Below are 22,563 nucleotides of genomic sequence, written 5' to 3'. Positions count from 1 at the left end.
AAATCTTACAGATGTCAACTATCTTTGCATCACATAGCACATTCATTGTTGTTTCTTCAGTAGTTAAGTCTCCCATCTGTGAATTAATATGGGATATTTTGGGATAATTAGCTAATGGTTTGGATTAGCAATTGGCAACGTCGTGAGGACACTTCACACCCATTTGAATTAGTGGCAATCCTGCACTGGTATCACTAATTCTGAACCTCTGCTCCAGTAGCTTGTACAACTCCAGTGTGTAATACTGAGTTAAAATACAACCTTCTTAATTTTCACCATGACTCTTCTTTCAAGAAAGGCCCAGTAAGTCCATCAGACCTTAAAAGCTGAGATTTTTTTCTTTGTTCTAAGATTTGTACGACTTCAAGTAACTCTATGTTCTCCATCAATAAATACGAGTGTCATCAGACAAAAATATGGGATTTTTCTTTCTTAGGAAGCAATCAAGGTGGACCAATCAGTGGATTGCTTGTCCATGGATTCTTTAAAGAATGAAAATAAGGGGCCTGAAAATTATGAATATTGGGAGGTTTAGCAAAAAATATTACCGCAAAACATCTGAGTAGCTGCCTTTGAAGAGTGTAGACACAACTGAAATACATTGCACAAAACAAAAGAATAGTGAAAACTGAGGTTCAGTTTTTCTGAACAATTGTTTAAAGCAAAACCTATTTATGAATGGAGCATCCATTTCTTTGGGCATTCATGACCATATTTGTATAGATTCTGTTCTCTTCTAAAATTCTTTAAACGTAAATAGTGTCCTTGAGTGATGATACAAAAGATAACCATGTAGAAAGTTGTATTTTATTATTGATACGGCATATAGCAGAGTTAGTTAGAGAATAGGCAAGCTAACACTAACAATGAGGTTTTTATGACTCCAGGGAGAGCAGCTGATCTATTGAAGAAGTCTTTGAGCCCATTGATATTAGTTCCCACTCTTCAAACCTGACAAAAACAAATACATTTTTGCATATTTGTGGAAAAAAGCTGTGATTCATCCCTGTGATATGCCACATATTCCTGTCTCAAGCACCTGCCTTAGTATGAAAACTTAAGTACAATATATTTACTTAAAATAATAAACAACAGATTATGTTGAAAATTTTATTCCAAACTGTACCTTTCATTTAATCACAGCTAAAAATGTTACTCGGTTTGGTATTATTGAAATGAACAGTGAGAAATTTAAACACAAATAATTTGAAATGAAAACTATCACATCATTTTGGAATGCTAACTGAAAGCAAATAAATATGAAAGTTTGAAAATTCAAATGAAAACACTGATGCTACAAATCAAAGCTGTTCAAAGCAAGTTTTTGTTTGCAAATTTAAAGTGGCAAAAATCACAATCAAGTTTATTTGTGTTGTTTGCTTTGTTTTTCTACTGGGTTTAGTTCAGCTCTCATAAGTAAATTGAACTGTTACGTACATTATAGAATATATGCTACAGGATACAGTACAATAAGCAAAAATTTTGTCCGGGTATTCCTGTTGAAGGAAGTTAGAAAGCAATACATGAAATAACAGTATGTCTGACACATACTATAGCAATATGTATAAAATGAAAAGCCAAGAATAAATCTGTATAGAGATTCCAAAACTTTTTCTCTTCAATACTAGAAACTTGATATGAGTGTATATACAATATTAAATACAGGTTTTATATGTATTTACAGCAATATGGAAGTTATTAATTTAGAATATATAAGCAGAGCACCAGTTCACTCTTTCTTCTACTGCATATACACCTATAACTGAATTCTTTCCATCCTCTAATGCCTTGTCATCCTGGCTTCCGAAATGTTGCTCCTTTCCTCTTTGTACTTGTGTATTCTTAACTACATTGTGCATGTGTACATAACTTTCCTACCTTTATACATAAAATAAACCTTTTGCCTTTGCCCTTCACGTCTGCTCCTCATTTTCTGCTAATTACTCTCTTCATTTGCTTTAAGTGTTCCATGCTTTCTGAACATTTGCACTTCACGGCTACATCACACAAAAACTAATTGTGTCTTTCTAATGTATTCTCCAAGAATGCTGAGGGTGTGGGGCCATGCAGTTGCTTCCCAATAAAGTTGTTCAGCCATTTAGCCACTTTGGCTTTAATACTGTGTTACCCATCCAAGGTTGTTACCTCTGCTGGGTAGCTCTTGGTACCTTACAGAACACAACGAAATAAACAAGCCCCCAGACCAACAATTCAGAGAGGGAGGGGTTTAATCCTCGTGGCTTAAAGTTACTCTTATTACTCAGTTCCTCCTAGCACACTGTTAATATTTAGAAAACTTAAATGCTACAAGGTCTCTGATGGCATATTGATGGGTCATCTCTTTCCATTGAGCTATCGTAGTCCATAGGTTTTAGCTGTTCCATGCACAGGTCTTTCAGCATACCCAGTGCAGAATGGACCTGATTTTTCTAGTTTAAAAGGTTAAAAATTAAACAAACAAATGTCAGATGAATGCTCAGAATTAGAAGGATAGAAGACATGCAAATGAAAGAAAACAAACAAGGAAGGTATTGAGTTTTGGAGATATGGCTTGTGATGATGAATACTGATATTATCTGTAATGGTTTGCTCTATATTTTGATATTAAGATTCAATTTATTTTTCAGATGCCAGTGACTGTCATTCAGAAATACCAGTAATGAGAAGTAACAGTGTTAGGGCTTGAGGGAGAGTTAAGGTATCTGAACAGAGGGGAAAGACAGCAGTGGTGGAAGTACTGGAAGAGAAGAGCAAAGGGATTTGCATCAGCTGTGGGATGAATGAAAGTGTATTCTTTAATGTGATTGGTAAATACATGCAAGGTATTTCGCTGAGGCAATATACACAGAGAATGACAGATTTGCTTTGTTGACCACAGTTCCTACTTCTGACCCTTAAAAATCAAGCTCTGACTGATTCTCCTCTGCAGATGCTCTAATACAATTAGTACTCTGCCAGCAATATCCTATCACAATTTTAAGTACAAAGAGATGCTTCTGAATTTGAAAATAGCCTTCATGTTGTATGCTTATTTGTATTCTCTTGCGCCCAGAACATTTAATTTTTAAGAAACTAGATCCAATACTCAATTTACTCAGTGCATGTGACTACGCTATGATGGTAAAATTAAATTTAGGAAAAAATCTGCTTCAAACTGGCATTGATGAAATCAGGTTTTGTTCTTTCATTGCAAACATTTTTCCTGGGAATACCCCTTTGGCTAGTTTGGGTCAGGTGTCCTGTCTCTGCCCCTCCTCACTGGCAGAGCATGAGAGATTGAAAAGGTTAAGTGCTACTTAGCAACAACTAAAACATTACAGAATCACAGAATCCCAAGGGTTGGAAGGGACCTCAAAAGGTCATCTAGTCCAACCCTCCTGCAAGAGCAGGGTAACCTAGAGTACATCACACAGGAACTTGTCCAGGCAGGACTTGAATATCTCCAACATAGGAGACTCCACAACCCTCCTGGGCAACCTGTTCCAGTGATTTGTCACTCTCACAGTAAAGAAATTTTTCCTGATGTTCACATGGAACCTCCTATGCTCCAGTTTACACCCATTGCCCCTTGTCCTATCACTGGACATCACTGAAAAAAACCTAGCTCCATCATCCTGACACCCACCCTTTACATATTTGTAAACACTGATGAGGTCACCCCTCAGTCTCCTCTTCTCCAAGCTAAAGAGACCCAGCTCCCTCAGTCTTTCCTCATAAGGGAGATGTTCCACTCCCTTAATCATTAATGTGTTATTCTCATACTAAGGCCAAACACAGCTCTGTACCAGCTTCTAGGGAGAAAAATAATCCTATCCCAGCTGAAACCAGGACACAGTCAGACATTCAGCCAAGAGGGCACTTCACTTTTATCTATTAACTTTTAGCACCTGAACTTTCATGATTATGACTTCAGTTAGTGATCCTCCCACAAGACAGGAAAACTGTTCTACTTCAAGAACCACAAAGCCTGGTTCTAAGAATAAAAACTAAAAACCAACAAAAAACCTCCACCAAGTCTTCCGTCTGAGTTTCCTAGAAACAGATCTCTAGAGGATGAAGAAAAAAAGCAGAGTTTGGTTGTTCATTTTGTGTTTCAGGAGTGCCCTGAGGCTCCATTAGACTCAGGAGCACATCCTGCTAGCGCTGTGTTCTGCTTGTGCTAGCCAAAGGTAGACACATATCTGCACCGAATGGCAAATAGCTCAGTCTGTGCTTTGATATTGTTTCTTCAACATTCTCATCAGCTACACCTTTGGGGCAGCACTTCCTCACAAAGCACACCCTCTCCTATTGTTCACATAAATATACATGAAACTTGAAAGTGGTGGTAGATTTAATGTCCCAGAATTAAAGCTTTACTTAAGAGAACTACTCCTACGTGCTCTGATGTGCACCACTGTTGCTTTCATATCCTCTTCCAGCTGGTACCATTCTATTCTCCTGGGTGCAAGGACAAGCATCATGCACTGGAAGTTATGATTCACATTTACTGTCATTAAAAATACACTGATAAGCATGTAAGATATGTTCAATATTGAAACTAAATTGAATAAAACTCTCTCAGGCTTCCATAGCACAGACACAGAATTTTGATTGAATCTGCTCTACAGCGATAAGCTAATGTATTCATTAACTGCAAGGGTTAGTAATATGAATGTAGCAAATGATACTTAATTACAATAATTAATGCCTGGTGATTCATTAATTATGCATTCCACAGCTATTTACATATTCATACTTATGAGGCTATTAATGGATAATTATCATTTGACTAAAAGATGTGGTCATCAGGAATATAACAACTACATCATTTTCCCACAGTCTCACTGTGGCTTTACCTGGTTGTCTTGCTCCAGTGTACCTCTATCTTGCCATTACACTCAGAAATACAAAAAACATTTTATTTCCAAGACCTATAGAGCAATATACAGCCAGGCAGGTTAGCTTTCACACTGCACTAGTTCTCAGCCAGTACTCTCATCAGTTTGAGTCTTGAGGTTTCAAAACAGTTTAGAAGAGTTTTAGGATATTATTTGAAGAAAAAACCTGACGTCTCACCTCCACCTTTCAGCTGAAAACTTCTCAAATATGAGGAGTTGGAGTGCAAGAGAAAGCATCGGCATTCTGCTTCTTCAAATACAGGACACAGGACAAAAAATTGCAAAGAAGTTTAAACTCTTGTAAGGGGAAGTGCTTGGTGAAAGAACTTTGTTCTCTTTGTCATCAGTAAAGATTTTTCTCTTGTCCTGAGTTTATGCTCTTTCTTATTGCAGATGGTTAGGACACTTTCATAGTTCAGATTGTGTTCATTTGTGGCACCAGGGTAGCAGTATTGTCAATTCCTTCAATCTGAACAAACAATTCTGCCCCTAGATGGCTGGTGCTTCTGCTCCAACACAAAGATTTCAGACAGCATGAAAGCAGATTAAGTCGCTAGCCCTCCCAGGCTTGGAGAAGAATTTAAGAGCCAAAGAAGTGCAGAAATACGACACAGATTTTTAAAAATGTTTATTTTCATACATAAATATAATTGTTTTAAGGTAAGATAATGTTTTTTTCTTCTTAGTCTAAGCTTGTATGCTCAGCGTTGACAACTCTAAGTCAATAATATTCAGCTGCCAGCCTCAGAAGTAAGGCTGGGTAAGTTAACTGAACCTGAGGAGTGCTACCATCCTGATTTTCAGACAAGCTGCTCACTTGTTGCTCCTCTACAGCCCTAGCTGAGGATTTACAGGTGCCCCAGGTCACTGCAAAGCTTATGCCAGCTGTCATAACCTGCAGGGAGTGAACAGAGAGGGTCTCGCCATACATGGAAGCTGCCTCATGGTGTGGCTGAGCAACCCATGACTCCAGGCAGAAAGATCAGGTCAGGCCATTGGGAGCATCAAACTGATGTCTTAGTAAGTGAGCACATTTGTATCTACTGTGACTTCTGTCTTCTCCAGTAGATAATAAGCAGTCTGGTCTTATATAAGCTACATTCTGTAAGGCTGCTGCTGGAAGCATAAAGGGTTTTCCCTGTTTTTTATGACTTTCTCTCTGAAGTATCTTAATTTGAGAAAACCCTCATCATGTCAACTGTTTAAAGACTGCACAGCATAGGTAAACTTATTACAGTCTGATAAAGGTTATTAAAATAATGTTATTTCATTGGCTGAGGTAAGTTTTTACTATTTTTATAGACTAGCAGGGTCAGCCTAACTGAGCAGGGAAAAAGCTAGAATTTACACATTTTCATTCATTCACACGGTTGTAGATCACCCATCATGGCAGAATCATTAGTGCTGATGGTAGGAGCCAGAGAACCCAGCTTTATTGCTGTGCCAGGTCAAATGTGGGGTAAGAGGAAACATCTTTAGATCTGTAAAATGAGCAGCTCTGTTCTGGAAGTCATTGGAAATGTCACAATGCCATTTTTACAGTTGTTTTTCAGAGCAGAGCAGAGCAGCCCCTTAATATCCTTTGCTATTTTCTATTAGTCTATATTCAAAACACAGGATTTAACTAAAACTTCTAAAAGGATATTGCAAGAAACATATTTAATATGTGTCACAACATAAGGTACAAAAACATTAGGATTCAAAGACAATAAGGTTATCTGATGTGTCTAAGCTGGGAAATACAAGAAAGCTCCTCACAAGGCCAACATTACTGCATGCATCAGTGAAAAGCAGTTGAATATTTAATGTGCATGGTAAATTTAAGCAGAAAAGGGAGCCCAGATGACATATGACAGCATAACACTCTGCACTATAGGAATCAGCTCAAATATGGTATTCACATAACACATTTCGTATTCAGGCTAGCACATTTTGTCTATACACCATCCTTTATGCTGCAATGGCATTGTTTCCCTTTTTCTCACCTTTTGATGTTTTCCCTGTAGACTCACATTCACATCACATGGGCATTTACTTCAGTCATTGCTCTCTTTATAACACATTCAAGCGCTCTATGCCTGCATTGTTCAGATACTAAATTTTACATCTTTTTCTCATATCATTCATGAGAGTTCATATTCTTTTCTCTTTTATCTGTTTTTTTCTATCTTCAAATAATGCAGCACTGAAAGAAGGTATTCTGGAAGTTGCTTTAGAACAATTAACTCAAATATAAAAATAATAGTTCACATTTGCTTTTCTGTAAGGAGTAGGAACAAATACTTCTGTCTTCCATCTGTGTAGCAGTAAAGTGTAACTCTCATCTCATCCTAAGAACTATTCAAACATGAATGAGCATTTTGATAATTGTGGTATTTCTAGATATTGCTATGATGTAATGCTGAAACTTGGCATGTTCCATTTACTTTGTTTCTTAAAATACAATGGATGAGAAAATTATTTTGCTGCATGTATCAAAAAGCCTTTTTTTTTTTTTGTATTTTGGTGTCTGTTTTCTACTGAAAATGGAAAGGACATAGAAATGATTAAGTTCAGTGCTAATTTTTTAAAACTTTGTTTTTAAAAAAATGTGGATATTTATCTAGAAAATAGCAGAACAACAGTGATACCCCAACAGGAGGCGTTAGTCACCTATGGGCTTCCAATTTTACCCAGTAAGATGCTTTCCGTTTGCTGGACAACTTAGCCAAACATTGACAGAAAAGAGACAATAAATCTGGTTTAATTCCATAAATCCTAAATAAGTTAATTGACAAATGCTTCTAAAGAAAACAGAATTCCAGCCTCACTTTTAAGCTGAAAATTAGTCTGGTCTTTCACTTGAGTACTTACAAAAAGAAAAAGAAACTGAGCAGAAGTTAAGGAGTTTATGATGGAAAAGATAACTGACTCATACTGCGTGCATGGTGGCAACAGTCTCTTGGGATTCAGTGTTTGTCCTCTTCACTGAAGTTGACAGAACTGTAACATGGTTGTGAGGCTTTACATGAAATTTATTGCCAGATTAGGAACCAGGGGGGCTTCAAAGGAAGCTCATTCACCACCATTACAATGAGAAAGATCAAAAGTTACCCGCACCTTAGATAAGTTTATATACATATAAAGGACGCCACATAAAGGGTAAATAAGGAGATTTCCCAGGTACTACAGATCAAGCACTTCAGCAAACCTACCCACATTTATTCAGGCCTGGATGGAAACCATGGTCCTCGATTCCAATCACTGCTTTTTTTAGACAGCAATAGTGCCAGAGCTCCTTAGGGGTATTGACACCTTAGCTTAGGATAACAAATACATCTTGTAGGTTTGACATCTTGGAAACTTATTATGTGCTTAAGATCACTATCAAGGGTCCATGAAATTATGATGTTTCCAAATAAAGTAAGGCTGGCATGTAAATTTGCCTATGCATCTCCTGATGAACTCTTCTTGTAAAGTGCATTCTTGTGTAAGAGTATTTTTCAGTTCTTGTTATGAAATTCCCATTCCTAATAACTCTTGAAAAAAATGGTACACTTTATTAGGCTTATAGAATATTTTTCCACTAAAAAGCAATAAAAAGATTCCTGTTCCTGAGGATGTGAAAAATATTTTGTATTCAAAAGATCAGGAATACGTATCTGTTTTGATACAGAGAGCCATTCAAATGAAAGGCAGAGCTTGTTACACAAATGTCTAAACTTTGTACCAAAATAGCTGTACAGCAAACACAACAGTCCTTAAATTTATTCAAACACTCTTTGGTAGAACAGATGATTCACTTCTCAAGATGACTAAGAGCAGCAAAATAAAAATGGTGATACTGCTGTAATGCAGTGGAAAGGAAAACGAGCAGCTTCACAAACCTTTGTAATTATTTAGTATGAGCAGATTTTGCACCACTGCAGAATACTGTGGTTGTTGGTGGATGCTGTGAAATGGCAGGGTAGGGATTTTGGAGATTCTCAAGCACATAAATAGTTTGGGCTCTAATTAATCTGTTATAGAAATAGATGGAAATATTTCCACCTGTGTGTGGTGCAGCACTGGTAACACTCATGCTGCACTACCCTTACCCCCGAGGGACCCTCTGTTCCCTTTTCTCCAAGTAGTATCTGTTTGTGATGAAATGGCCATGTACATTTCCTCCACAGAGTTCATATGGTAATGTAATTGATATCTTTTTTTATCCCAAAGCCTACCATTTTGTGAACTGATGCAGCATATTGACTGTGAGAGTCACGCGAGGCTGTGATGTGTCTCATGGAAAATTCCATTTGCTCCTATCTTATTTTATTGTTTCCATTAATCAAACATGATATTTCCCTTCAGGACTCGGCTACCCTCCCCCCTGGAGAAGCACTCAGGCCTGATGCACAGACTGGTTGGGATGTAGCTGGCCTGGAACCACAACCCTAAAAAAACATACTCTACCTTGAGAAAGTTTTGGGTTGAAATTTCCTAGCTCATGACCACATTTTTATCCTCACCCAAAACCACTACTTCCAGAAGAAAATGTTAATGTTAGACATGTCTTCCAAAATTACATATAACTTGCTTGATTTCATGGTTACCTGCCTGTTCAAGAGAGGACAGCACTGGTATTTGAGTATCAACAGGGAGATGTATCAGAAATAGCTTACACCTGCAGATGAAGGTAAATTTTGACCTGATTCAATGCACTGTAGAAACTGCTACTTTCATCCCCAGATCTAAATTAATCATCTGTCTAGAAACAGGGACGAGTTACACTCACAGTTAATACGCTTTGCCTTGAAGCACCGGACATAAATTCAGTGAACTGAGATAGCAGACATTTTTTTAACTCTCTCTAAGAAGTATGATCTAGAAAATCTTCTGGAAGTGTCGAAAATCTTCTTAAAAGAAAAGCATTGATAAGGCTTCCATTACTTCCTAGCATGTTAGAGTAAATCTCTCCTGTCCGAAGCTGGATGTATTTTCTGTTAGTTATCTTTAGGTGGCAGTAAGGCAAAAGCATGGAGTAGAAAATTAAGGTAAATATCTGACACATTTTTACAGACCATTTTCTCATGTACTGTGCTGGCTGTAACACTGGCTATAACACAGAAAGAGATGTCATGAACCACTTGCATCTTCAGCACACATCCAAAAAACAGTTATGAGAGTTAGCTTCATCCAGGTCAAGTTTATGCAAACCTGTTGAATGCCAGCAATAGATGCTATAATAGCTGTGCAGTACTTGGTCCAATAATCTCTATTTACAGGTAGAGGCATACCCGTATGCCTCTAAAAACGCCACAACAAAAAATAACTCCACCAACAAATCGAGGGTCTAAATCAAGATTAAAACAGGGTTTCAAGGAGTAATTGTTGTCATAGATGTTTATAGGGTTTTTTTTCCATTTACGTTTTTCACGTATGCATCTCTTCCATAGTCTTTCCTGAGGCTAAAATGCAATGAAGTTTGCTGTCTCTAATCAACTTCCTACTAGAAAAAAAGCCATCAGGATAAAACCATACTCAAAATTTTTCTCAAGGAATATAATTAGCTAAGTAATGCAACAGTGTCATGTAGCGTGCTAAGGCAAGTATTATGTAGCCAATAAAGGTCTACCTTATACCATTAATATTTACAGTTGGAAGCACGAGATGGCTGCAATCGAAGTGCTGCACCCAACAAAGGCTAGCTGTTGACTTGATACCTTGCTGTCTGACAGTGTGAAACAGTCAAATAGCTACTTACTTCATCACCACTTGACAGCATAATATTAATGCTAGGTAGCAACACATGCCTCTTTTGCTGGAGGTTAACACCAAATAGGGAGAAGTATTTCATGGAACAATTTTGAGATCGTAGGCGTAGTTTATTATCAGAGAAGTAGGGATGGAAAGTTCCTGGCAGTTACAAAATCCAACTCAAATCATAGTGCTGTCTCTGCAATACTGTCCTCCTCTGACCCACCTGTTAAGCACCACTGGGCAGAACAATTTCTTATTCCCACAGTGGGAAGAGGCAACACTGGCCGTTTCAGCACAGGATGCACCAGTTCTCACAGAGAACCAGGATCTGGGGAGATAGATGACCCTGCATCACATTGCCACAGACAGGGACCGGAGTCCGCAGAAGGAGGCTGTGATGCTTGTCTTCAATGGGTACTTCCTGCCGTTCTCAATTGCCTGATCACAGAAATAAAAGGACATCTATCACTATGATCAGTAATTAAGGAAGAGATCTTCAATAGCTGTGTGCTGGAAGGTGGAGTTTTGAGCAATCAGCTCTGTGCCCACAATGCAAATTGTGCAACTCCATTAAAGTTAATAGGAATTAATAATGCAGAAAACAGGCAAATCATGCCTTGTGAAAACTATGCATGGAAACATATTAGTGAGGAGGAACAACGTGCAGGTACTCACTTAGGATTTATGCTTCCAGATTGCAAATACCACAGCAAAGATTCTCTCTTCTCTGCTTTTTCTGTATTGGGGGTGGGGGGTGGGTAAATCTAGACTGAGAGATTGCAAAATTCGGAAAATCAGAAGTTGGTTTACTTTCACCCTTGACATAGCTGTTGATAGCTTACATTATAATTTCCTGCCCTGTTCTCTTATCTAAATGCTGTAATTCCCATCTGCCCTATCCTGAATGTTACAGCATCACCCTTCACAAGCTGGTCTACTCAACACCTATGCAATCAATGAAGAAAGCAGCTTTGTCATTCATTCTTCCTTCTCATCACTTTAACTGTTTCACTCGGAAATCTACTGAATCTCTTTTCCTCAGGAAATTTCCTGCTCTCTTCATCACTGCAGCACCTTTTCCTATTCTTCTGCTGCTTTTGGGTTTAACCTACTGACCCCCTCCCATCCACGTCACTCTCCCATGACAACGGGAGCAGCCTTCTTCAAAAGGTCTCTACTGAGTATTCTTCCATATCCCTCTTCAGGAGTCATTTCTACTGTGGCTGCTATAGGGATTCAATGAACTCAACCCAGCTACATGCATCTGATGTGTTGTGCTGTTACCCATGTAAAAGATAATTCGATATGAAACCTCAAAGCATTCCCCAAACTGGAAAGGGATGTTCCACCCCAGAGTCTGACACCTCTACTAAAACATTTGTCTAGTCTGTGACTTAGCAGCTATGGGACAAACTCCTCCTCGGCATGGTATGCCTGGATTTGCACCAGCTATAGATTTTCCCTCTTATCCTTTCAGATTGCAGCAGATGGTGGAGTTCCTACAGCAGGGGCTGTCGATAGAATTTTAAAAGGCATCTCATAACAACACATTGGAGCTGCACATTTAGTCTGTGCTACACCACCAAGATGATCTTAAAAAGAGCTGGAGCACACTTACAAAATTAACACTGGCAGTTGCTGCAGAAATGCTATCGAGGAGTCTTCTCAAAGCCCACAGCTTGATGAGAGCTTACCTCCCAAACTGCCAGCCAAATCACTTCTCTGTGTATAACCAACACTTTGCTGTCTGAGAGAAAAGGCATTTAATAGTCTGTCCTGTGAGATACTGATCCAGCAAAATATTTGGAGATTTTAAGGGGCTACTTACGTACTTCTGGCCTTTTTCGGTCCTTGGCTGAGCTAACGTAAACTACAGTGGCCAAACCCAAAACTATTATTTCTTCTGCCTAGAACAGACAATCCCAGACTTACTAGATATCACTGCTTTCATGGTTGGACCACTTCCATTAAACAGTTAATACACCAGACATCAATACTGCAAGTAGTTAATTATAGTTACTGTATGCAACCTGTTCTTTAAAGGTTAACTCCTAAAAGCAAGCTTCTGAATTTGAAAAGCTGCTCAGCCAAAAGCCTAATATTGTCAATAGAAGGCCACTTGAGACAAACATTACTGTAAGTACTAGCACTGAGGAGGGGCAAATTGGTCTGGCTTAGACACAGAATTGTTTCCAAGTGATTCAGGAATTGTCCTGCAGCCTAATGTGGGGATGAGGTGGTTTGTGTATACTAATGCGACTGGAAGATCAGGACTAATGTGAATAAACCCCTTGTTTAACCAAAGTCTGCTTTACAATTTAGTTGTACCACTTTAGAAAGGTCCCTCCCCAGTCTCCAACTTCTCGCTCCACTATAAGAACAAACTTCCTCGTTAACTTCTGTAGTGTCACATGCTGTGACTTCACATGTCAGGAGGGAGGCTGTCAGAATTTCTTAATGAGGCGTTTTTCTTGCAAGCCCAGCTAAATCATAGACTTCAATCATCTCCTTTTTCTTCACTTTCTCATGGGACACCAGAGACACAGTACTGTTTGATAGTAAAGATTGCATTTTTCTGATCTATAATTGGTCAAGCCAGATAATCAGTTTATCATTACAGCTGCTAACACTAATTCTCTCTACGTTTGTGCTTTGATTTCAAGAGCTGTCAGGCAACTAAAAGCTGACATTTTCTAGGAAGAAATTCACTCAAACTGCCACATTTCAACTAAGACAAACTATTTGAACCACATTTTATCAAAAATATACTAAATAGAGGTGGTAGAGAATGTAATTTCTTCAGAGATATTTTAACAAACATTCAGACAACAATATCCACCAGAAAACAGAGAAATTAAAAGAAAGATTACTTACAATCACTCTTCTTCAAGGTGAGATGCCTATGTGTATATATATATATATATATATATATACACACACATAAAATAGTTCTGCACACATCAGAAGCAGTCACTTGAGTGTTGTTTTCAGCAATATTCATTAAGATATGTGCAGGACTCAAGGTCTCATCCAGGCTGTCCAGCAATGGGATTGTCTTTTCCTGCAGACATCAGCAGTGACAAAAATTCAGGATTATTTACAGCTCTATATGTAGTATAGATGGATAGACTTTCAGAGGACTACAGAGATAGGTGAGGTTCAACAGGATAGCTTCCTCACAGTGGGCATGGTGTCAGAGGGAGAAGTTCCCAAGATGTGGAGAGAGAAGTAGTCATGCTTACCTTGGGGTGCTACCTGGCATACAAAAGGCACCAGAGCCATCATGTGGCAGCTACAGGACAGCCTAAACTGGAGATATGAGCTGGCTGATTGCAGGTGAAAGCAGTCACAGCTTTAGGCCACAGAGATCTTCATCATGTATTCAAGGCTCCAAGTCTGAATCTGGTCCTAATACAAACTGGTCTTGTTCTTATCCATTAAGAAAGCAAAACTACAGTAGGAAAGCAGGATAGAGCATAAAGAAGATAGAGCAGTTAAGGAAAATAGGCAATGCATATAGAATCTTCAAAATAACGTGCCATTTCCAGTGGCCTGTGCAGTGTTTGGCTCAGCCAGACATGAATCTGATCTCTTTAAATGAGTCCAAAATGGATTATTGGTTCAACTCAGCAGCCCAGCGGCTATGTCAATACAGCTTTCGGGACCTGGTGGCTGGTGTCTAGCACAAGCAGACCCGCTACTTTTTACAGATGATGTGAGGGAGAGCAATAGGTGTTTGCCTGTTAAGGTGAAAAAAATAATCATGAAAAAATGTACTTCATGTGCCACTTAAATAAGGTACTTTTATTGGAGTAAAGTCAATCTACAGATTTATGACCACTTTACTGCTGTTGAAAATAAACTGTAGTCCCACAAGCTGGGGTTATCAATACATCTCATTATAACAGATTTGTGTATAACTGACTGGATTTCTTCTTGAACTACTGGGATTCTTATTTGAATTCAGCCTTTAACAACAACAAAAAAATCTGATAAGATGGTTGTAAATCCTCAGAGAAATAAACTCAGCATATCTATGGGCTTTTTAGTCAAGTTAATGGCTTTTCTTCAGCTGCTCAGTATTATCCCTATATGCCCCCAAACCTTTCAAAGCAATTCTGACATGGATTAGGACCACTCAGGCCAATCGTCCCTCATTACTATAGCAAATGGTTTTGATTTGGGGGCAGTAAATCTGGATGGCTTGGATCAGATGTTCTTACTGTGAATGAAGTGATAACCTTACGAGTGGTGTCAGGAACTCAGGATCCAGACACTTTGCCAGTGAAAGCTCCAGCGCACACAAGCAGCTGCAGAAGTCCCAGAAAGCCCCACACGTGGCAGAGAAGGGAATTCTCTGGGGTTTGGCAGTCCCTGTGGTTTAAAGCTTGTGTTGATGTCTCTGTCTTGTGAAGCATCCAGAATCAGACACATTACTGTGCGAGTGCTGAAATGAAGGCTGATTAATTCTCAACGCCCAGCCACAGAGGCACACTTCTGCTTTCAGAGCATGCTATGCCTGTCACATCCCAAAGACATTTACCCTTGGTCCAAGCCATACTTTCCCATGCAAAGCTCATGCCTGGGTAGCAGCGTTCTGAGGAAGCTCATGCTACTTCTCCCAAAGTGAATTCCTTGCTGGCACTGAGGCTTGATCTCTCTCCCTGATCTGGCTCAGCCCTTGGTGTCTGTGGCAATAATTCTCATCTCCCAATTGACATGAAGCTGGATTAGATCAGCTAAGTCATGTTGATGTAAAACACACAAGAGGAAGAGGCCCTCTGTATTTTTCTGGCTCGTGTGTGCTATTCCGCTCGCCTTTGAAATTTGACACACATGGAAACGTTCATATACAGCAAATCCCTAATGCTCCCCTCTTAAAAATAACCATTTAGAAGATGGCTTGTTTAAAGACAAGCATACATAGGCTGGATTGGTAAATGCTACTGAGCATTTATCTACTTGTGAACTGGACCTTCCTTAACCACATTGTTCATCCACGAAGCAAATCAAGGACAAAAGGTAGAATAGCAAATCTATTTCAATAACCAAATGAAAAGCAAAACCCAGCCCTACAATGAAGTTTCATTCTATCCAATGATTCATTTTCTCTAATCTAAACATTTTAACTCATTTTTATTTTATAATTTTAAAACCCTAAAAACTTAATCAACTTTGAAATGAAACCACCAGGGAAAAGCCAAAAGATTCGTTTCTTAAAGGCAAGGGTTTTTTTCTGCATTTCTTCCTCTCTTTTTAGATTAAATAATCACTACATGAAAACTGAATTCAAGAATATTTTTTCTTCCTTTTTCTTCTCAATATTTCCAAAATAAATTTGCCTTGCTCCAGCTGACATCCAAAGACATATAAATAAAATATGCTACATAAAATATCTCAGTGAGAAGCAGATTGGCTTTCTAGTGTTAGCAGACTTTGTTTTATTGGTACTGCCATAGCACATGACATCATCTTGCCATCAGCATCCATTACCATTAAGGATAGAGCTTTTACTGGCAGCTGCTGTATTTGAAGGGCAGGGGAACTCTCACTCTTTTAAACAGGTTTATAAGATAATTCAGGTTGGAAGAGGCCTCAGGAGGTCTCCCAGTCCAACCTCCTGCTCAAAGGTCAGTACAAATCTCTAAGGTATTGCCCAGTCAGTAAATTAACCCTCCTTCAGTTACCCTACACATATTTACCTATCCATAAGCAGTGCTTAAGTAACCTTCAGAAATAGCTGTGATCACCATGCAGTATTTGTTAGCAAGAATTACTTCTGAAAGGCTATCACAGAGTATGTGGGTCTCATAGGCTTCCCTAACAACAAAGGTCTTTAGCAAAAAAAAAAAAACAGTAACATTTCTCTTCATGTGGCTTTTTTCATTTGTGCTGAGACAGAATGAATTTTGCCTGGCTTTATCCTTCTCTTTCCATAGTTTCCCCTTCTGCTTTTGAAGCTCTAAGTCACAGAACACCTCTCACACGGGACTCTGCCAGGGCTGTGTAATAAACACATCAAAAAACTGCATATTACAGTATCACAGTATGCTAGAGATTGGAAGGGACCTCGAAAGATCATCTAGTCCAATCCCCCTGCCAGAGCAGGAACACCTAGATAATGTTACACAGGAATGCGTCCAGGAGGGTTTTGAATGTCTCCAGGGAAGGAGACTCCACAACCTCCCCGGGCAGCCTGTTCCAGTGTTCCGTCACCCTCACTGAGAAGAAGTTTCTTCTCAAGTTTAAGTGGAACCTCTTGTGTTCCAGTTTGTACCCATTACCCCTTGTCCTATCATTGTTTGCCACTGAGTAGAGCCTGGCTCCATCCTCGTGACACTCCCCCTTTATATATTTACAGACACTTATAAGGTCACCCCTCAGTCTCCTCTTCTCTAAACTATAGAGACCCAGCTCCCTCAGTCTTTCCTCGTAAGGGAGATGCTCCACTCCCTTAATCATCTTAGTTGCCCTGCGCTGGACTCTCTCCAGCAGGTCCCTGTCCTTCTTGAACTGAGGGGCCCAGAACTGGACACAATATTCCAGATGCGGAATTCAAGTGACCATGTCCCAGGCAATCATTCAATAACCAGATCTTAACAAGCTAACATGGGGAAGAGAATAGCAGCCTGCGTGATATCAAGCTGAAAAGTGATGTTGTAGCCTAATCAGAGAGACATCAGCTGTGTGTGCCTCAACACCCCATGCCTTAGGACACCCATAGGCTTGCAGCTGTGGGCGATCTGCTACATAGGTGTGAACACCGAGGTAAGCAGCTAAACACCTGAGCAGCCCCATGGTGGTCAGAGGGGCTCTGCTCTGGGAAACAGCAGAGGTTCATAGCCTAGATCCATCTATGGTGGAAGCAACAGGCAAGGACTTACCAGAAGAGCCTGAAGCAGCGATAAGGGACTTTTTTACTTTCAAGCTGCTTTTTAAAAGGCCACTCCCCATCATTATGCAAAATACACAGTAGGGTCAGTAACAGAAAACCTCTTGTTCTGCTGTCTCAGCAGCACTATGTTTCTAAAAACGCTTCTCAATCCTTTTTCTCTCCGGGATCGTCAGTTATAATCATTTCAGTCTATCATCACCACCAAATACTGCAGTAAATGGACTGAGATGACGGGGGACAGAACTTTTCAGATGTATTTTTGCAGACCAGCCAGATGATTTTCGAAGTTAATTCAACTGTTCAGCCATTCATTACTAAAGAAGTGGTTGATTTTGATGGGACCAGACTGCAGAGCCTTCTGGCAACTCTTGTTATCAGGTCAGTGCTAGCGCTTAAGGGGCTACCTACAGTGTATACTTAGGCAGTGATCTGTGGGCTGATAAACCAGGGAACAGCACTTGAATGGTAGATTGGGGGGGGGGAGTTGGGTCTCAATAGAATCCACCCAAATAAGATAATAATAGGCCTTTTAGATAAAGGCCTAAAAAGATAATAATAAAGGCTTTTTTTTTTTTGTAGTTAGAAATTAGAAGCAACATAAACACAGAAATAGAATTAACTTCTGTATCTGGTCATGGTGAAAACCCCAGCTGTCTGGATTTTAGTTGGTGGAATAACTTTTTTTAACCTACAGGCTTAATAGGAAGTGTTTTGTCCAACACATCTACAGTCAATACAGGCAATTTTCAGTATTTTTTTCAAGTTCAAGTCACTGATTGACCAAACTGAATCCAATTAATTAACAGTGGTTATTAGACAGAAAAAAAATTAATTGAAACAAAATGTGTAGTGGATAGCTGTGGGTAAGGTTTCTGTAATAATCTAGTGCAGAATGAAAAAATGCCCTGTTATGATTGTTTTAACTTGAGAACAAGGTTTAGAAGTGTGAATGGATTTTAATAAGTTTTAATAAGAGGTTTTTTCTCACTGATTCTTTTGCATATTTTTTCTTAAAGTTACAAAATTACTTTGGATGATCTAATAAATGAAAATGCCTCCATAGATACAGACAGACTTACAACAGGAATAGGAAGAGCATGGGCTGGAAAATAAGAGAGTAGGTTCAGAAATTACATATATCAAAGACCAGGCTTTACCATTTGCTTGCGGTAGTGAATTTCTTTCATGAAAGAAATGTCCTATTTAACCCCTGGATGAGAGTTAACTTTAATTATCTTGGTCCTCAGTTTCCTAGAGCAGACAGTGACAATAAAACACAGCTTCTGAGAATAAAGATTTCATTAAAAAGTTGCAGTCTCTCTGAAAAAAAGAGGAACAAGGGTCATATAGTCTAGTACAGTACAGAGGAAAACTAACATCCCAAATATATCTGCTGCATCATCTAAAGATGAAATGACCTTCCCAATCCAATACAATTTAATAGACCACCTTTTGGGGGGGCTGGAGTCATGTGGGCTGTCACCTGCACTGAAATGACTTCTATTGGAAAAATGTTTTTAAAATCATAGAAACCATATATTTAGCTACCAAGGACAGAGGAAAATACCCTAGCTGATCATGCATCCCTGAGAGAGAATCCCTGAGCCCAACTTATTAATATTATAGTAAGACTCTTTACATCAGCGTGGAGGTGGAGACATTAAAAAAGAGGAAGGATTGTTTTAATATTTTCCCTCTGGCATGTTCTGCAAAGGAATAAGTCCAAGCAATGCACGCACAGCAATAACATCCACTTACAGGACATCCATTGCTGAATGCAAAATTATCATTATTCTCAGGACTGTAATTGCACTTCCTTAGAAGTGACGAGTAAGCAGGTCACTAAAGTATCCTGTAACATGCAGCATCTAACTGGGAAATGGGCTTCGACCTGCTGTCTTCCATTTCTAAATACTTTGGGATTTGAAAGTTCAGCCTCAAGCACACTTCCATCTATGGCAGTTCAGCTGTCACTTGTAATACAAATCAAAAGATGATGGATGGCAGAATCTGCCCAGAAGTTCAATTCCTGCTAGGGTCATTCTGTCCATAGTGACCACTTTTCCACACTAACCACATCACTTCATTGGCTTACCTTACCAGAAGCATGTTTTACACATAAAAGCACATATATAGGTATGTATAAAACATTCAGCTACAAACTATAAAACTTCTCTGCTCTCAAGCTTTTCACCTGGCACATTTGTTTATGCACATTGTGCCTTCTGACATCATTACATTTCCCCCTGCCACATGAAAACAGAAAAAACCTCAGAGCATCCTTATGTTCATCCTGTACTGTGCTGCTTGTGTTTCTGTTGATGAAGCTGTAGAGCCTGTATGTAGAAGAAGAGCTGGATATTTTAAAATGTATTTGTGAAGATATATGGATTGCTTTCTCACTGCATAGATTTCAGTTGCACTCGTGTGCAGCCTCTGTACACTTATTTCATGCAATCATGCTGGTAGGAAAGTTTACTGGCAGGGATGCTGCAGAGATGGTGCATTTTACAAAACTATTTACAGTAAGCAGATTTTCTATATCTAAGTATTCACATAAACTTGACTCCTCCAGCAAGAAAAACACAAAGGTGATTAAAAATACATCTAGTCAAAATAGCTCATGTTTAACTTGTAGTAGCGAACACCAGCAATAAAGTGTTCCCAACCAAACTAGGGAAAATGAATTATTATTAAAATGATTAAACAAGTAATTGCTGAATTACAATCCACAGACAGACTAACTTACAGGTTATTTTCAAGCAGAAAGGAGGCTGTCAAATGAAATGGGTCATTGTGTGAATTCATCCAGCTCTGCCTTGTATATTAAATATACAGCATGGTGTATGTAATTTTCTGAAAAGTCAAAAGAACAGAACCTGCAGGGGGTAATGTACTTCTCTACCAATAAACAGTGCTTTGGCAGTAGCTCATCTATGCAAAGCCCTGTCCATAGAATGTTTTTTGTTTTCTTCCCATGGTAGCTCAAGTGTGTCTGCGTATTCTCTTGACAGAAATTACATTGCGATTATTTCAATCCTTCCAGTTGACAACTGACTTGATCTCGAACATATTCACCTCCATTGGCTCAGTAACGCTGGCCTTGTTGTTGATCCTCTTCTTGGCAGTTGTGATTTCAGTCATCGCTGCCAATAAACGGGCAACTCAAGGGACCTACAGCCCCAGCCGGCAGGAGAAGGAGGGATCCCGGGTAGAGATGTGGAACATGGTGCAGCCACCGCCGATGGAAAGACTGATTTAGAAGCAAGCACTCCTCCATCCCGGAAAATGGCTGAAAGTGGACAGTGTACATGTTAGCTATGTTAATTTTCAGTCTGGTACCAGGAATACTCATTATAAAGATCACAATGACTCTGGGCTTTCGATATTTTCGGTATTTTCCTTTTAAGTTCAATAGCATAAAATTTCTCACAGCATTTATGGGAACCAATGCCTTCTATCGTGGTTTTGGACAATGCATCCAAGGACAATTTTTATTTGCACTGGAAACTCCAGCCTTGATAATCAACAGTAGGCATTACAGACAGTAATGGCTTCCGGGATACATGTAAGTGCCTGTCTCAGACGCAACACGAATAACAGCTTCTCATTTGTGCTGTCCTTTGACTGCCTAGGAATCACTGCTGTAGAAGATGATAGAGACAAATCAAGTGAGCCTGTACAATAAAGACACTGTAATTCTGTTATCAAAGGTTTAGTACTAGAGCTCTGTCTTAGCGTATCTACTTTCATCTGTTAATCAGGGATTAAAAGGAAGCTGTGCAAAACCTCCCCAAAATAAATGCTTCAAATTAAATTGGTTTTCTTTCCTCCATGCCTCTCATTTTACACGCTGCCCTTCCACCTTCTACTGAAAAGAATTTCAGTTCCCGCAAAAACATATATTTCTCAGAGTATAAAAGACTGTGTCCTAAAATATTCAGTGGGCCCAATTTGACTTCTTAAGGGACATGGAATCTGAACACCCTAAATGAATTCTGTGCATCCACACTATTGCTATTTTCTTACTACAATATTCCCTGATAGTCCATTTTAAAAAGCTATTGCTTCTCACATTGCAAATTTACACTGGCTGCCAAAAAGCATGCTCAGAAAGGTTTCCCATGGAAAATACCAGAAAAGAGGCAGAAATGGCTTACAGGTAAAACACTGACTTGGAAATAATTATGACTGTTTCAGTGCTTCTCCTGAAGCTCAGACTTCTCATATGATAATGGACAAATAAATTTTTATGCCTCAATTTTCCTTGTTTAAAACAGGGATAATTCCATTTAACTACCTCATAAACCTCAGCAGCAAAAGGATGGCAACTGTTCGTTGAAAAAGAAACACATAAAATGTAATGGAATACCAGGAGAAATTTGGAAGAAATCTTGTGATGAAATAGACATTTGAAAATATTAAAGAGATTTAATGATTGTATTTGTAGCAGGAAAAGATGTGCCAAAAATACACCCAGATCAAAGGGGCTCTTTGAAATGTAGAGGCAAATTTTAGCAGTAACTCATCCATTTGATTTTCACATGTAGACAAGAAATTAAAGCATAAACATTGCTCCCACACAAACTGAACCCACAGTAATGCAGCAGTGGAGTGGAAAGTCCATGATGGCATTTCTTTTGTGAAACATCCCAGATATATGCATCGAACCCCAGATGGTTATTCCAGAAGTTGCGTAATAGAGTATGCACACTCAGTATCCAAGAGTTTAACTCATCTTTTTAATTGATGATCAGTTCATAAATCATTTTGAATGAACCCCTTAAGGGATTACTGAAGATCAATGTCACTTATGTTTGTTTTTGTATTAAATGATCAGCAGTAACTATGATCATGAGCACATTCTGGATTTTTTGCAGTCTTCACCAATATCTTTCAAAACAAAGCACAACAGAAAATGTGAGAGGATGGCAGGATTCAAGCCGAGCTAAAAGAGCAGAATGTAGTTACATTGAAAATGCACAACAGATTTTATTCTAGCCCAATTTACAACTTTAGTACTGAAGCTTATTATCTTGAATGCAATTGTTGTTGTACAGCTGCAGT

At 39.0% G+C, this 22,563-nt stretch overlaps 1 protein-coding gene across 3 annotated transcripts in view; it reads left to right on the top strand.

The window, feature by feature from the left end:
- The window catches only part of CRB1 (crumbs cell polarity complex component 1), a 102,908-nt gene extending 81,595 nt beyond the window's left edge, over positions 1 to 21,313 (top strand). For 2 of the 3 annotated variants that reach the window (XM_057429143.1, XM_057429142.1), the window contains one exon: positions 20,543 to 21,313. In XM_057429143.1, the coding sequence (XP_057285126.1) occupies positions 20,543 to 20,758 (216 nt within the window). In that variant the 3' untranslated portion in view covers positions 20,759 to 21,313. The remainder of the gene's footprint in view (positions 1 to 20,542) is intronic. The other variant, XM_057429144.1, reaches the window with a different exon arrangement.
- The last annotated feature ends 1,250 nt before the right edge of the window (positions 21,314 to 22,563 follow it).

This window comes from Pezoporus wallicus, unplaced genomic scaffold (genome assembly GCF_028554395.1).
Source record: "Pezoporus wallicus isolate ANWC-B61680 ecotype Strahan unplaced genomic scaffold, APGP_CSIRO_Pwel_v1 contig_593, whole genome shotgun sequence".
Lineage (NCBI taxonomy): Eukaryota > Metazoa > Chordata > Aves > Psittaciformes > Psittacidae > Pezoporus > Pezoporus wallicus.
The sequence above is the reverse complement of the archived record's forward strand: the minus strand, read 5'-3'. Positions and strand labels throughout refer to the sequence as shown.